The 17197-nt window shown below is 36.0% G+C and overlaps 1 protein-coding gene across 3 annotated transcripts in view; it reads right to left on the bottom strand.

Annotated features, from left to right (window-relative positions):
- LOC149845520 (sterol 3-beta-glucosyltransferase UGT80A2-like) overlaps window positions 1-16371 on the bottom strand; it is a 37747-nt gene extending 21376 nt beyond the window's left edge. For all 3 annotated transcript variants that reach the window (XM_089995809.1, XM_089995808.1, XM_089995810.1), the window contains exons 1-9: window positions 15770-16371; window positions 12413-12600; window positions 11115-11342; window positions 8339-8450; window positions 6991-7161; window positions 4767-4830; window positions 4104-4161; window positions 3777-3954; window positions 2249-2379 (exon numbers count right to left, since the gene is read on the bottom strand). In XM_089995809.1, the coding sequence (XP_089851935.1) occupies window positions 2249-2379; window positions 3777-3954; window positions 4104-4161; window positions 4767-4830; window positions 6991-7161; window positions 8339-8450; window positions 11115-11342; window positions 12413-12600; window positions 15770-16112 (1473 nt within the window). In that variant the 5' untranslated portion in view covers window positions 16113-16371. The remainder of the gene's footprint in view (window positions 1-2248; window positions 2380-3776; window positions 3955-4103; window positions 4162-4766; window positions 4831-6990; window positions 7162-8338; window positions 8451-11114; window positions 11343-12412; window positions 12601-15769) is intronic.
- Window positions 16372-17197: the final 826 nt, after the last annotated feature.

Raw genomic sequence — 17197 nt, 5'->3', positions numbered from 1 at the left:
CATCTTTTATCGCTTCTTTCATAGTTGTTGAGATTTCTCTCATTCTCATTCTTCACAAAGTGAGGAGGCTTGTAAGTCCTAGTATGATTACCGGGCTTGGACATAGCAAGTACGGTTTCTTCATCCTTTAAAGTGGATGGTTTCTTCAATCTATTCTCTTCCATAGTCAATTCTTCAAGAGTTCGACTATGGATGACACACCTCCTCTATAAAGGAGAGCCGATTTAGTTCCCTAAAATTTGGGCTTAAGCTCATTCACAAATTGATAAAAATGCTCTGTTTTAATTTAATTCTCACGGAGTTCTACATTTTGAGGATAATGTCATTTTGGTTCAAGAAGAGTCAATTCATCCCATAAGAGAGAAAGAACATTGTAATATTCTCTAATATTCATCTCTCCTTGAGTCATGGTTCTTACTTTATTTTGGACATTGCATATATGAGCAATATCTTTAAGATTATAAATGTCCTTAAGATATTTTCAAGCATCGCTAGCAAAATCAAATTTTGCTAAGCTAGAGCATTTATGAATATCTACATTATTAATGAGCCATCCAATTATTTTGGAATGACCCATTCTCCACTCTTTCCATTTTTTCTTATAATCGAAAACGGTTTTACCCATTTCCTCACCTTGAAGAGCAACCTCCTTCCCATTCTCAATTTTCGTAAGAATGAGCTTGAGCTCTTTTTCGGTACCATCCACCAAGCCCCCATAATCTCTTTTCTCATATCTTGTGTTTTACTAAGGATGCCCACATTACATAGTTTGTATCATTTAGGCATACGGGAATGGAGATTATAACTTCTCTCTCATTCTCCATTTCTTTACAATGTGAAGTGAAAGGAAAGAAGAGAGAAAGAAAGAGATACAAGACTTTTTTGAGAAACGGCACACTTTTCGATGCAATAATCTTTGTTTTGTTGTATCCGCTAAACCCACGATCCTCCTTTTGAAATCAACACAATCTTTCTTCTAGAAAAATGCCTTTGGATCACCAAAGCTCTTATACCATGTAATGAAGTTGATTGAATCCGATACACATGCAAGAACTCACTTTCAATCAAGTAGAATACTTGACTGAATCAAAGAAACCACTCACACAAGGGTCTAACAAATGTTATTGCATAAGGATACTCAAAAGAGAGATACACTTTACAATGCCTAAGAGGGCATATTTATAATACAAGAGAGGCACATGGGGGCAGGCCCATATGGTTGCTGGGGCTGCACCCAACAGCTACATGGAGTTGTCCCAATTACACAAGTACAAAAGCAAAGGTGAAAAGGACAAAAAAAATAAAGTGCAAAAAGACAAAAGTAAAAAATAAATAAAGTGGGCTGAACAAATAAAGTGCAAAAGACAAAAGTAAAAAAGAAATAAAGTGGGCTGATGCCTATGGAGTAAAAGGACCGAAATACCCATGAAATACCCCTGATGGGTATTTCGGTTTACAGTAAAGTATATACACATATACGTATATGTATATACATATACATATATGTATATGTATATTTTAACTGTATATCTTAACAAGGTGAGATCATATCAGGATCCAGAATTCTACCATGTGTTCTGAATCGGATCTGGTTCTGGAACAGAACCCACTCATTGAAAGTCAGATCCACCATCCTCCACCCTCACTCAATCCAATGGGTTTGCAACCCCCCACCCACCCAGGAGTGCAAGCATGCACACATAATGACATTAGGTCTAGGTCTTAGGATGTACCTCAAGTCCAACTAAATGAAATCAAGCATGTCAAATTCTTGTAGTTAATACAAGTTACAAGATAACACACACACACACACACAACTTTGGAAGGAAAGAGGATTAGTAATTCTTATCTAAACTAAGAAGCTGAATGAGCCAAAAAAAAAAAAAGAACACAGATCATTATCAGTTAATTTTAAAACTACAGAATTTCTACTTATATGACATCCTTAGGGATAAATTGAAATAAACTGGAACTTTGCCTATCTTTTAGTGTCTTGGGGGTTGTAAAATAGTGCTGACTCAAAATCAAGGACCAACAAACAGGCAAAATTTGTGGAACAAGTGGGGTAAGAGCTGCTCCTGACCCTGCTTGGATCCAAAACAATATAGCCATATGAGCTAGGAAGGTAGAAACTTTAAACAAAGAGTTTTTTTCCATAACTTAACAAAAGAAAGTTGAGGGGCTCTTACATTACTTCCCAAAAAAGCAAACAATGCAACTAGAAGAAAAGAATAGACAAGGAACGCACAAGGCTACCAAATCCAATATAGATGGGCTTTCTCTCGTCCTTTAAAAACTCTACCAGTGAGTCTGGAGGCTTATAATTTGTAGCAAGGTCAAGAAAGCAAAATCCAACCACATCAACGTTTGGCCCCCATTCTGCAAAATGATAGAATGAGAGAGAGAAAGAGCATTAGTGTCTTTTAACATGACATCATCACATACGGGAGGTATACAAATCAAGACACAACATGTTGGTTAAGCTGTACAAATAAATGTAGTATGCAAATATGTTCAATGAATAAAGAAAATAATTAAATAAATAATGCAGACAGAATCGTAAGTATCAAATGTACACATGCAAAATAAGAACAGAACACCTTATGACATAATGGCATAAAAGAACATCACTAAGACGTTTGTTTTTGAAAAAGAGTATCATTAAGGGTGTTTGAATCCCTTGCGAAGTGAAGCACTTCGCCAAAAAACGATCACTTTAATATGCAGGCGATACAAACATCGGATGATGAGTATGCAAAGAAAATGTCTTTAGATCTCCAATTTTCTGCTCATTTTCTGAGGAAGGAGAGCCCTATGAGAGATGGCAGGTCTTCTTCCCTTCCTTTCCTGATTTTCTTCTTTATTCATTATCCCATTCTTCTCTTGAGCTGAATCATCAGAGCTTCTCAGGCATCATTTAGCAGCATTCTTCCTCTCTTCATTTTATCTTTCTTCATCAAGCCTTCTTCTTCGTGCACCAAATCATCAGATCTGATTGGAAAAGGATCTGATTTCTTTAACCTATTCAGTCTGATGGACTAACACTGAACCAAATCTGATCGGATCTGGCAGGATTTAACACATAATTGCAAGGTTTTCATTTTTACTTTTTTGTTTAACATCAGCAATTACCATTGTTAACATTATCAATTTGCCACTTTCATGCAATTTATATCATATTAAAGCATCCTGCATAGCACATTTGGTTTTAACATTAAAAAAAACATTAAATTTAATTTATCATCTGGTTTTAACTTTAAATTTAATCTGAAAAGAGCACTAATCTGGTTTTGCAATATGTCGCCTTAATTGTCATTTTAAAAAATTGATGGCATCTATATCCACAGGTCCTATCGCTACTAATACTCATCTTCGTGTTCTCCTATGGTCCACAATCCCTTTTTAACAGTGGGGATTTCAAGAATCCCGCCTTTGCACGTAAGTTTGGGATTATGAGAATCCAAAACTTTTTTTAATAGTTCTGATTTTAGTGAAAGGTAGTAGTCAGTAAACACTGGATTTGTAAATCCCTAGGATTTTTAAATCTTCTGTTTAAAATCATAGAACAGCATGGCCCCTAACCCTAAAAGGAAGAATACAAATGCATATATACACATGTACATCTTCAACAAAAGTAGAAAAGAAGCAGAGGAAGTGATATAAGCATAATAAGTTCAACCACTCATTATTGCATAGAATCAATACTAGCAAGAATCATCATCAAGTATGAATTAAAAATAGATTTTAACCCAAAATATGCCAAGTAGACATTAAACCTTTTGGTTTAGGAACAAGGTGAGGACTCCATATATACCCAGTAGGCACATCAGAAGAAGATCCTTGTGCACCACTCAGATATGTGACAGGTCGTAATTTGAGTTTCTTCTTCCTAAATTCATTGACCATGTCTCGAATTCCCAGCCAAATTAATGAGTCCACAATTTGATATGAAAGCTGCAAAATGGATTCTAAAGCATGTGTTAAATAGTTGCATCTGAAAAGAAAAAAAATGAAATCAAAATTAAACCTGTTATCAGTATTGCAGGAGAAAACTTTGAAACTTAAATAAGAAATGGGAGGAAAAAAAAGTAAAAGTTACTCACTCTATATCCTGCCGTTTGTTTGACGCGAGAAAGTGGATGCGGAAACTCACTTGTTGGCCTATGATAAACAATAATATCCCCATTAAGAACCTCCAACCAGCTTGATTATGTTAGAGAAAGTGCCAAAGTCAGGTTTGGCATTCCATAAGAAAGAAGCTGAGCAGAAATCCTGATAGATTTTACTCAGACTTCTAAACTTATTGGACTGCTTCTGGTTCAAGGGGTGTTTGCGGACATCAGATGGGATGTCAGTAAAGCCCCAGTTCCCTCCCTCTGTTTGGATCCATGTTGGGTAGGAGGACACCTGAAAGGGGCATCCAAAATTTCCACACAGCTACCTTTTTATGTGCACAAGTAGACTCAAGATCCCATGGAGAAGAGATACCCCTTTCATGGAGACTTCATGTGCCCTTTATTGATGAGCCTTGGTTGATAATATGCACACTTTCCATGTACCACTGGAAACTGGTGGAACACATGCCAATGCCCCTCTAGTTATTCCTCCAACCATGGAACCAAACACAGCCCTGAAGTAGAATAATCTGCATGACAGGGAAATGTCTTTGTTTAACATATTAAAATCATCCCAACAGCTCATGGGTACCCATTTGCATACAGTTTTAAATAGAAGCTAAAAGCTTATAATGAGGCAGTATAACTTACGTCCAAGGCATTGTGAAGAAGATGTGAAGTGGCACCTTTAGCGCTTCTGCCACATGAATATGCCCTGAAAAATAACCCACATTACCAGAAAAACAATCATTTCAAACTTCAAAGTGTACCTTGAAAAATAAAAAACAGTTCTGGATAAGAGATCCAGATTTCGTACACTCTACAACTAATAACCTTGATCACATAATCCATGGCATGGAAGGCTAGAAATGAAACAAATATCATGAGCAAAGGGCCACTAAGTCATGGTCCAAAATAGCTCAAACAAGACCACCAAGAGAGAGGTATGCATCTTTGGGTCAACTGACACAAGGTACTAACCCAAACTGTAAGGCAAGGTGCCTCTAATTGATGCTCAACGTGAACTGGTCTTTTGATAAAAGTTAATCCATAAACTTTATCCCAACAATGTAACTTGATGAAAAGGCATATAAACCCATTACTTGAAGTACGGCGAAAGCACCAATGATCCATAAGGACATCCAAACACATATTTGAGACCCAGATGTAAAGTGATGACTAAATAAATACTTGTGTATTAGAAAAAAAAATCGCTTAAAAAAGAAGGAAATTTCCCAGTGTAATACGTTCAAGTGTCACTTGATAAGCAAGCGAAATGAGGGGAAAAAGAAGCAAACAAGCAAGGCACCAAAAGATGGAACTGTAAAGTGAAGATAAGCAAATAACCACAATAATAAGAAGCTTGGAGTGAACATCAAGCTGTGAAAACCAGAAGCAGAATGTTCAGACTTTAAGTGGGGACATAACTGCACCCTATATCACCGGAACACTTCCAGAGGTCTTGTGTATCTATGTCCAGTCATGCCCTACTTCTCAACATGGCTTTTTTCGAAGTTCAAAGTGTCCAACATTATAGGACATGATGAACATCATGTGTCAAGTGTTGGACACTCCATCTATGACGTAAAGACACTTCAAAAACAAAGAAATATGATATTTTATAAGCTATTGTTTTCTAAATCATTGATTATATGTTAACAATCACAACCTCTAGCATTAAAGAGCCTTTTTATATTTCATTTTCTAAAAGAGCCTATGAATTTTCCATCTAAACTTCAAACATTTTACAAGGTACATATCTTTCTTTTCTTTTTGTCATGTTCAAGATAACTTCTTCATCATCCTCCTCCCTTTCTTTCTCTTATCATCATCATCATCTCTCTCCACACCTTTTTCTCCTTTTTCCCTCCTTTTTATTACAAAATGAGGATCTCTCTCTCTCTCTCTCTCTCTCTCTCTCTCTCTCTCTATATATATATATATATATATATATATAAGTTCGACATGTCTGACACTTCGCACCCGTGTACGGCATTGATACTCGTTTCAATGTCAAGGTAATATCTGCTGCAGGAGATTTGGACTTCCACCAGAGGAGACACAAGAGCAAGGCACTAACTTGGATGTTGGCTGATGAGATCTTTAGCTCTTACTGTGCTTGAAAGCAACCTCCATTTTCAACATAACACGTGTACCTTTTGTGTGGACAATGAGTTGTAGGTTCTGCTACACACACTGGTGTAACATTTTTGCAAGTGTTACTTTGTTGTATAAAGATCACTAATGCTTTGGGAGTTAGGTACATAGTTATCATAGTCACAAATGTCTCTCGGCTATATCTCGGCAAGGCAATTTCTCGCGATAATATGTTTAGTTGATCAATCTAGGGAAAAACTCGGTGCCTAAAAAACATTTAAAAATATAAAAATAGTATAAATAAGTAAGAAAAAAAGTTAAAAAACACATTAAGATAATAAAATACACATATAATGAAAGAAAAAAGTAAAAGATATCAAAGAAAGAAGAAAAACACAGTTAAGATATAGAAAAGAAGTAAAAAAGTAAAAGGTAACTCATAATATCACGACATAAAAATTTCTGATATTTTCAAAATATCATGATATTTTGCCTTAAATATTATTTTATGAATTTACAGATATATTTACACTTTTTTAAAAATATCACCTATATCTGTGACTGATAGTTATATTGGTCAGACATAAAGAGTCCATGAAGAAAAGAAAATGTTTCTATTTCCAGATATGAGGTACCTAGCCAAACTATACAAGTACCTTGATGTGCATGATACATGTATAAAGAACATAATAATCATATATCAAAAACCCGACAAGCATAAAGGGGCACTTACAATGAAAAAAAAACAAATCAAACAGAACAAGGAAAAAGATTTTACCATATGCAGGAGGATTGGCAATTATTGCTTGTGCTTTAAAAGCAATACCAGACTCTCCGTATGGTTCCCTACATGCTGGGAGCAAAGAATTAATAATTTCCTTTATCTGTTTTCGTTGAATAGGTATTTCCGAAGGCCCGGATGGCAAAAACCCTTTATTCTTGACCATGTCTACACAAAAAAAAAGATCATTATTGAAAAAAAATTAAAGGCATGAATGCAAAACTGTATGCACTGTGAAAATTTCAAATAATTCAAATTCTAATTAGTTAGACTATAGGGATATTGATGGCACAAAACAAGATTCAGAGCAACACAGAATTCTCGAATCTGCTTTCACTTTGAAATAATATCTCAGTAATAACAGGTTTTACTTAAAGAAGTTATGCTCCATCATAAAGAGAAAACATTCGATAAACCTATCTCAGATGGGTTAAAAAGATGTAATTGTTTGAAATAAACCATAGTCACCTATATCGTTCAAGGTATTTATCGGAGAGATTTTCAAAAGTTGGAAAATCTTGGGAAAATCTTGAGAGTTTTAAAAATACAAAAAATATAAAAAATAATAAGAAATATAAGAAAATAATAGGTATTCTTGGAAATATATAAGGAAATAACTTTGAAAAGATTTTAAAATACAAAAAGAAGAAAAAATACAAAAATTGGGCTTAAAATACATGCAATAAGATTTTTTTAAATATCGCTATAATATTGCGATATTTTGAAAATATCATGATATTTTGATGATATTATCGGCTGACCTGGATTTGCCAATAATATCATGATATTTTCAAAATATAGGCAATATTGGTGACACTGAAATAAACAATTCCATAAATGTATTATAAGAAAAAAGTTTATCAAAAGAGCAATCAGCAAACTTGACATTCATGATGCAATAGTCAAGGGTATTCTGAAAAGATAAAACCATATTGTTTAGATGGCCAAGGTAGCATCATGAGCAAAAGGATCTCCAGAATTGAGAAAATGGCTACCATCTAATTCAAAGAACAGAGGTTTGCTCTCTGCAGCAATTTGTTATTCTCTATCAAGAACTAGCAGGGGAAATTTTTGACAGAAAAAATTATGTATATTGTTCACATCAATAGGGTAAAAAAAACATAAAAGTCTATTAGAGAAAACAAACACAAAATTTTAGTTTATTGGGACCAGAAAAGCATGATGATGGCCGTACAATTATTTATGATTTATAAACAATACATTTGATCTAGTTAGGGTGGTTCTCATAGGATGCCACAGCACAAATGTGAAAGCCTCCCTGAACATCCATGTAAAAGAAATAGAAGATGAACAGAGCATGGAAACATAAAGCAAGAATACTTACAACCAGCAAGAACCTTGGGGTCTCCACCTAAGGGATAAAACTCCAGCCCAGCAGTCAATACAAAATCCTCAAAATTTGAATGAGTTGCTAATCGGACACGATGACCATACTCCTGAGTTATATCCAGAAAAGGTCAAGTCAGCCAAAGCACAACACTTAAAAGATAGCAACATCATCCATCATATGACATCACAATCCACACCCTATTTTTCACATTAGATTTGAATCAACAGAGATCCATATAGAGATGCAAATATCAAGAAGACAGAAAAAGAAAAAGGAATACTGAATGGAACGAAAAAAACAAGACTATCTGTTCTAGAAACCAACAATTCCATAGAGACTGGCCCTGTTTGATATATTTCATACTTTTGTTTATAAAGAATAAATAAAAATGTTTTTTAAAAACAAAAATTTAGAAACCAATATACTTGATTTTATGCCACATGAATTTACTAAAATCTAAAATCTAAAATCTAAAATCTAATACTAGGTCAACACGCTCACCATAAAACTAAGTTAGGTAACCATAACCTCAAAATAAGGTGGCATTGCAACACACAAACACATGCACAAGAGAGAGAGAGAGCAATTAGGATTCCTTGGTTCAGACCAAAGAATCAAAATCACTCAAACATTATCAAACTGACTGCAGTCAATCCGCAACTATTCCAACAGAGGGCTTTCTAATACACCATGAGTTCATTAACACACATTAAAATAAAGGGAGAAAAAAGAAAAAAGATACAAAAGGACAAAGATTTTAAAACCCTGACAGCTAGAGTTACTACAAGAAAAGGATTTAGTATATGCTAGAACTAAGAGTTTGATGCAACATACCCATTGAGTAGCTAGATAAAATAACTTCCATGAGCATTAGTCCACAACCACAGAACTTCCAAAGACATATAGCATAGCATAACACAAGAAAGTGATATTGATTGTTCAGGCACACAGATGGTCACGAGATGCATTAACGGAAATAACCAGAAACTTGGCAACACAAAATGACCGATGAAGAATGCTTTTATTTACAAATATGATTGATGGGAGCACGCTTGATCCTTCAAGATCAAATATAGCACAAGGAACAAAAAAAAGGGCAGGAGGGAATCAAGAAAGCCAGAATCAGCAAGGAAAATGAAGGCAGGCACCAACTCTGTTGATCCTGGGAAGACCAGGTAGCAAAGCATTCAAGCCAAGCAAGCGTCTCGTCAAGAACTCAGTTGGCTGATCTAGTACTGCAACAGCCATTCTTCCTGTGGGCTTCAGACGCTTGCTCTAAAATTCATTCAGGTCAAGTACTATAGAGGACAGACTTTTCCCTCGAATTTTAGGTGTTTACATTTAGAACCTTAAAAAAGTGGGACTTAAACAACTTATGATCAATGTGGTAAGTATTGTACTGTATCATATGATACAACCCTATATCCTATCGTATCATATGATACACCTTCAGAGCACTTTAAAAAAGGCTCAAACTTATTTTTTTATATTTTGGGTTTTAAAGACCTCTTGAGAGTTGACTTCCTCATTTGTATAGAGGCCATTAGAGGGGTATTCACTCACCCTAGGAATCGTGAGAGCGATTTAGGGGTCGATCCATGCGCACGAGAGAGGACTTTTGCAGTTTGCTCAAGTAAGAGTGCATTTCCATCATTTTTTTACTCAAGAAAGTGTGTCAAGGTAAAAATTCTTTAATTATGAGTAAAATTATAAAACTACCCTTCAAAAACAATTTACCTCAGGACTCACGCCCCGAACCCTCACCTTACGGGCAAGGGGTGTTGCCCTCCTACAACCCTTTGCCAACTTACCGCAAAGTTGGATCCACGAAAATTAGGAATTTATATCAAGGTAGAAATCAGGTTTCATACTCTTGCAACAAAGATGACATCGGACGATCCATCATGGCAATGGGACACTCAAGTAATGAGTGAAAATCGAGTGCAACTATTGCCATAATATTTTTGTTTATGTAATATGAAAGTATGAGTCTTGTGGCATGTTCTTAATTGCAAGATATTTAATATTTTGCATTGTTCTTGTGAGATGGTTGATGTTTGATGATGTCATATGTAGCTCATAGAGACATAAATGCTTCACATGTGATTTTATGGTTGTATTTTGTGCAATTCATCATTGTTTCATGTGTTATGATTTTTTATTACTTTTTTATGATTTTTCATGATTTTTTAGAAAAAATATTAAAAATTCATGATTTTTTTGGATTTTTTAGAAAAAATATTAAAAATTCATGATTTTTTAGGATATGATACGTATCTTATTTTGGGTCCAACCGATACAGGTAACGATACGATACTTACAACCTTGCTTATGATTACTGAAAAAGGAACAAATAACATGAAAAATAATTACTTCACCATATTTGACCATTTGACCTACTCTTCTTCCATTTTCTTCAGCACATCATCACTTCTGGAGCATGATGTGGCATCTAATTCATCTTTCATTTTAAAAATAAAACATTTTATTTTCAATTTTCCCTAGGTATTTCTCCATTATCCCTATTTTTTCATCTTTATTTTTCTTGAGTGCATGTCTATATCACGGGGCCATGGAGCAATTCAATTCCACTTCAATGATATTCTTCTGGTTCATGGAATGATTTCTGAAGATAAATATGTTCATAATGATGAATAATGAAGTTATTTTTGTAATAAAATCTAATGATCATTAGAAAAATGTCTTGGCCAGTAGAAAAAATACTAACAGTAGACCAACAAGAAAAATTCAGGAAGTATACGCTGATGACCTGCAATCTTTTACCAATTGCAATAAATGGCTGCACATCTCCTCGGGTACCAACAATAAGCATCACAATCTGCAATGGTGGAATATCTTCGGGATCTATAAAATCTTCCATAACTTCATCTTCAATTTCAGTATCAACTTCAGGTCCACAACTAAGAGCATGTCCTTCAACCTCAACTTCGACTGTACCATCATCTTTGACAGTAGCTATTCTGTCCAACATCTTACGCTGCAGATCAGATAACATGGACATAAGCATGTTACACATAAAATAGGAAAAGGTAGCCACATCTGTGATACCAAAAACCGACAGCTGTTTAGGATGAAACATATACTGCCAACTGAAGCATTTTAAATGAAAATGCACAATGAAGAGCAACTACATTAAACTAAACAAAAAATGTGAAACAAAGTTCACAGAATCGTAGAAATAGAAGACAGGCAGAAGTCCAAAATATCCAAGTTTGAGGATATTTTGAGATCTACAGGAATGACATAGTGAATCACAATTACCAACTCACTCAGTAAACTCGGTTATCATTGGCCCAGAAGATTGAAAAGAGATCATGGGAAAGGACAAGATCACAAGACCATCTCCAAAGAGACTAATGCATATCCAAGGGAAGAAAACAACTTAGGAAGAACACAAGAGTTAGCATTAAACATTATTTTTAATATCACATATTACCCTATGTCTTGTTAAAATATGTTGATCCTTAAATGTACATATATATATATTTATATATATATATATATAAAGATACGTATACATATATATATATGTATACATATCTCTATTTATATATATATATATATAAATATATATATTTTATCTTCCTAAAATACCCTCAAGGGTATTCTTGTAAATAAGCATTTTACGCATATTCCAATTGGAATATGCATTGTAATTTTTGTTTTATTTTTATTTTTATTTTTATTTTTTGTTTTTTATATTTTTGGGTTTCGTACCACATTGGGGGCCTCCCAAAAGTGACGTTGGGACTGACATAACCTAATAAGCAACCTTCATAGGCCAAAGCATATTATTTCAAATATTAAGACACAAATAATAATAATAATAGTAGTAGTAACAAACACAAGAGTCAGCTTTAAACATTATTTTCAATATCACATATTACACTATGTCTGACATAACCGAATAGGCAACCTTCATAGACCCAAGCATATTATAACAGATATTAAGACACACAAACAATAATAATAATAGTAGTAACAAAATTAATGTTTTCAAGCAATAACCCAAGTTGCATGGAACAACCAAGGTAACATGTCCATTACCTGCTTTCTAGCAGAACTTTTTCTATCAAAAATCTGTGCAGGCTGGTCATAATGCATATTACTTTGTCTTCTCCTCTCAGATTTAGATCGTGCTAATTTTGGTTGCACCATGGGTAACCCTGATTTATCAGCAATTAATGACTCGCCAGGCATAGTGTTTGCTCTGTGCAATCCCCTATCAGTGATCCCTGAAATCAAATCATTCACAACAATTAAAATGAGCAGTGCAAGGAATTATCTGCACATCAAAATTTCAAGCTATGCCACAAAGATTCTGTTTAAATTCAATACATTAAAGATGAGGGCAGAAAAAAGGAAAAGAAGGGCATTGAGAATGAAATACAATGTTCATTCTGGTTCTCCGCAAAAGCAATAAAATCTAAGGAGAACAATCATTGAACTTTGCTTAAAATGGTACAGCATTTTATAACATATACTGTGCAGCGTAAATTTCATACCTCAGTGCTTTCAATAAGCAAAAAGTCAGGGGAAGTTACTTCAGCTAACTCAATGTGCTTCTGACCACTAAAGAAAACAACTATAAAAATACAGCAATTTGGGTTACAATGAAAGGTGGAGCTTTATTCCCTAAATAATGTCTGATTCAACATAAAAGATCAATGTTGGAATTTCTATATAACAGGAGAAAATGTCTGCCACTAAAAATGTTGTAAACCAGGGAATCAAATAGGAGAATACATCAAAGCTCAATAAGAAACAGAGCATAACTTAGGTGCAGTCAATCAAGAGAGCCTCAGATTAATATATTAGGCAGTTATTTTTCCACATATTTCTTGATGGGGCATATGCAGCAGCTGGATGATAGGCATGGGAGCATCCTGGTGCATTCACCAACCAAATAGACTACAACATTAACTGAAGACACCATGAAGGATGAATTCCCTGTATCTTCCTTGAAATGATCCGGAAAAGACAAGTATTGTCCAGTTATGTAAGGAAGCCCCTAAGAACAAAACATCCAGGGAAAAATATCTACCACACAAATACTTCAATAGTGGCATCTACTTGGAAGCACATGCTCCTCAAGAAATTTTCATTGGCCAGTTTCCAACAAAAGCTTGTTTCAATGGCACAGGGTCCAGAAAAATATCGTCTCCTCCTCATTAACAATGACAAACGTGAAAATCAAAATTCAGACAATGGCAGGGGTAATCATGGGCATGATACAGCAGTTGACAAGAGTAAATGACCAGTTCTTCACCTCTCTTCAAATAACTCAGGTAGACTTTGATTTTTCACATAACAGAGTTAGGGTCCATATATAGACAAAGGAGGTAGGTAAATGTAAAGTTCACTATTCTTTACACAGTTACATATCTCATCTATTTCACAATGCACAAACTAATAATGTGGTACATTATAAATATTTATTAATAACATGCATATAATAAAATTATTAACAAGTTAGTAGAGGAATCCAGTAGGCCATGGATATTATGCCTATGGGGCCAAATCAGATACCATCCATGGTGGGGGGTCATTCCCCCAGTTAGCCTATACAAAATGGAAAAGAAAAAAATAACCATAATGCATATACAGTTCATGGTTTCCTTGAGATTAAAAGTCATTCTTTTTCGACAGTACATGAAACATACAATCTAAATGTTGGACAACAAGAAAGAGGAAACCCAGCAAATTCTTAATTGTAGCATATATCACAGGCACCAATGACAATGTAACACCAAATAATCTGTACATTAATAAATTATTTGTGATTACTTCAACCATAGAAGTCATTCTTTTGGTAACTATTTGCAATTCAAGAATCCAGTATGAGCACTATAAAACAGTATATTGTCCAAAAGTCTGTTGGTAGGGCTGATTTTATCCCCTAGAATCATGCCCCTAATTGCAGCAAAAGATACCATAATGACTCGAGGATTTTCTGCAAAAAACATCTAGGCAAAACAAGACAAGAGATCATAGTCACTCACCAAGCCAAATATACCAATGCCTATATCTGGGAGCTAAGCCAGCTTAGGCTACACCCTGGACATCACCTAAGTCGACTAGTCGACCAAGTGAGCACCTAGATGCTCTTTAACCATTGGCTTGGCTCAAGATTTCTATGAAGAAATCAGGATTTTCTTCTTACATCAAGTCAATACTCAATACCCTTAGCATCATATATTGGAGCACCTTAAATGGGATGCAAGTTTAGTATTTTTCTGTTGTTGAGGTCAACAATATTTGTTAATGTGATTCCAGGTGGTATAATGTTGCAAATATCATTCCCACCCAACAACCAGAGAAGCCCTACAGATCTACATGATCATACATTCTGATGCTTGGGTCTCACCTTGGTTGGTATGAGCTGGATGTCTCTCAACTACTGTCTGCTTTGTGAAAAGTAAAGGTGAATTTTGCATCATTTCTTCCTTTTTTCCACAGTAAGAACACTCAGTATAGCGTAACTCTGAAGGTACTACACTAAAACAGTGAAAGAAAGTATACTTCGTGTTATCAAAATAAACATGCCACTATAAACCCAACCTCCTGTATACAGTCTCAAGCATAATGAGCGGGTGAGAGGAAAAATATGTAGCTCTTTGGAGGGTTTTGGGAATGAAAGACCGGTAGTCTTTTTCTTGTAATGCAGTATTAACTGCCGCTTATTTCATTAAGAGAATGCCTTTGATATCCTTGAAAGTGCTCCCTCCAAAATCAGTACTCAATTTCCAACACTGGATCTTTGCATGGTCTAAAAATTACGACGTACTAGGATTGATGATGAGGCACACTAGGACTTATCTATTTACTTTTCACGTCCAGAGATTAATCCATATTGTGGGCTAATAGAACAGAAGAACTAAATGCAAAAATTAAACAAAATCCTACAACGTGATGATCAAATACGTGTTAACATCCAAAAACATCGGTATTCATGTTTTGTTCACATACGTGAACATGTTAAGACCCACAAAAATCGGTATTCATGTTTTGTTCGTATGCATGAATCTTCTTCAAATTCATGGTATCACATATGGGAACATTTACAGCTTCTTCATATCTAGAGGACATAAACCAAACAATCGAAGTGAGAATGAAAAAGATGTCCGCATAAAACTTAGTCACTAGCAATTCAAGCACAACCAAAAGCCCAAAAAATCTTGCAGCTGTCCCAAAACTCCCAGCACTGATACTCCTGCACTCTTGACGATGAACAAAACCGGCGTGTTCAAAGACAGATTTGATTCAGATTGTCTATTAAAGAAACGAAAACCACTTATCAAAAACGATTCCTCAACTTCATCATTCCATCGTACAATCTCTTCCCTTCAACATGAAGAATTTGGAAAGAATCACGAGAGATCCAAAGATAATAAAGAGACGAACCTGGGGAATCCTCGCCGCTACATCCAGGCCGCAACTCCTCGACCTTCGCCGTGGCAACACCGATATCTCCGGCCGCAGACCCATCCGATTCCCGCTCCATGTACAAGAACCGATCGCCTCCACCATTTCCGGCAAAACGCGAAACCCTAACTCCATCACTTCCCGAGCCTCCGTCGCTGCTCGTTGAACCACTCCGCGCCAAATTATGCAAGCAGTCCCTATTCCGCGCGCCGGTTTCGAGCTTCTTCATTTCCAGATCGATGAATCCTGCGTCGGCGTCGGAGTCGCCGCGATCTCCACGAACCTCCGGGCGATCTAAAGTTTCGTCCTCGGAACCCTTCATCCCCGTCGATTCCTCACGCCATCCCGAGAGAGAGAGAGAGAGAGAGAGAGAGAAACGGTTGTTTTAGATCGGTTGGAGCGGCGCCGGCACGCCGATTAGTCGGGCGAGGAATTCGGAGCACGTCGGTTTGTCGGTCGGAGTCGTCCGGAACCGCGGGCGCGAGATTCTTGGGTTTTCCAACCGGCGGGAAGGAGCGGCGTTGCGGTTGCCTCCAACCTCCAGCCTCCAGCCTCCAACCTATCCCTTAAATCCAGGCATCTCCGGGAAAATTTATTTTTTTCGTTTTTTTCAGAAAATTATATAAAAAAAATGAAATTCTCCCAACACGTTTCTCCAGCATTTAACTCCTTTTTTGTCGGTTTTTTTTCGGGTTTCTGAAAACGGGTCGGACTCGGTTCGAATCTGGGCATTACCAAAATAATCTGATATGGTTTAATCGGAATTAGATCCAAAAACTATTGCCGAACTCAGATCCGATTATTTAGTTATGCTAAATTGCTAATTGGATATTCTTTCTACATGTAGAATAAAAGTTAGCCAGATTCGCGTTCTTTACATTCTTTCCAGATCCGACCAACATCGTCATGTGACACATTCAAACCAGATCCGAATCCGATTATTAATCCAAGGCGATTTCTTTTTGGGTTCGATCTGGTTTGGTCCGAATTTCTAATTTCCAATCTAATCATATTTGGATTTGATCCAATATCCAACGGAAACCGGAATCCCGAGTTTGTGCCTGTCTTCTGACAACGGATCTGTGCCTGTCTTCTGACAACGGATCTTACCCAAATGTCCTTGTTTTTGCGGTTAACTTGGTTTGGATTTCGGACCTTCAAATCCATGAAGTCCTTGGTTTTTACGATGACATGGGAGTAAGATTCTCTGACAACGGAAATATCGTGTGCCAATTATATGGATCTATGGTATCCAGATTTTTAGGATCCATGGTTTTATTGCTCATGCTACTACAAATTCTTGTAACAAAAATATGAATATGCTTTCCAATGGGATCCGGTTTTACCCTACCCAAATTGCAGCCCAATAGATGTGGAACTTTGGACCTGCTCAAAGTCATGCTGTGT

Source organism: Nuphar pumila, chromosome 2, assembly GCF_984573655.1.
Source record: "Nuphar pumila chromosome 2, dmNupPumi1.hap1.1, whole genome shotgun sequence".
NCBI lineage: Eukaryota > Viridiplantae > Streptophyta > Magnoliopsida > Nymphaeales > Nymphaeaceae > Nuphar > Nuphar pumila.
Note: the sequence above shows the minus strand (reverse complement) of the source record. Positions and strands in the feature narration are given on the sequence as shown.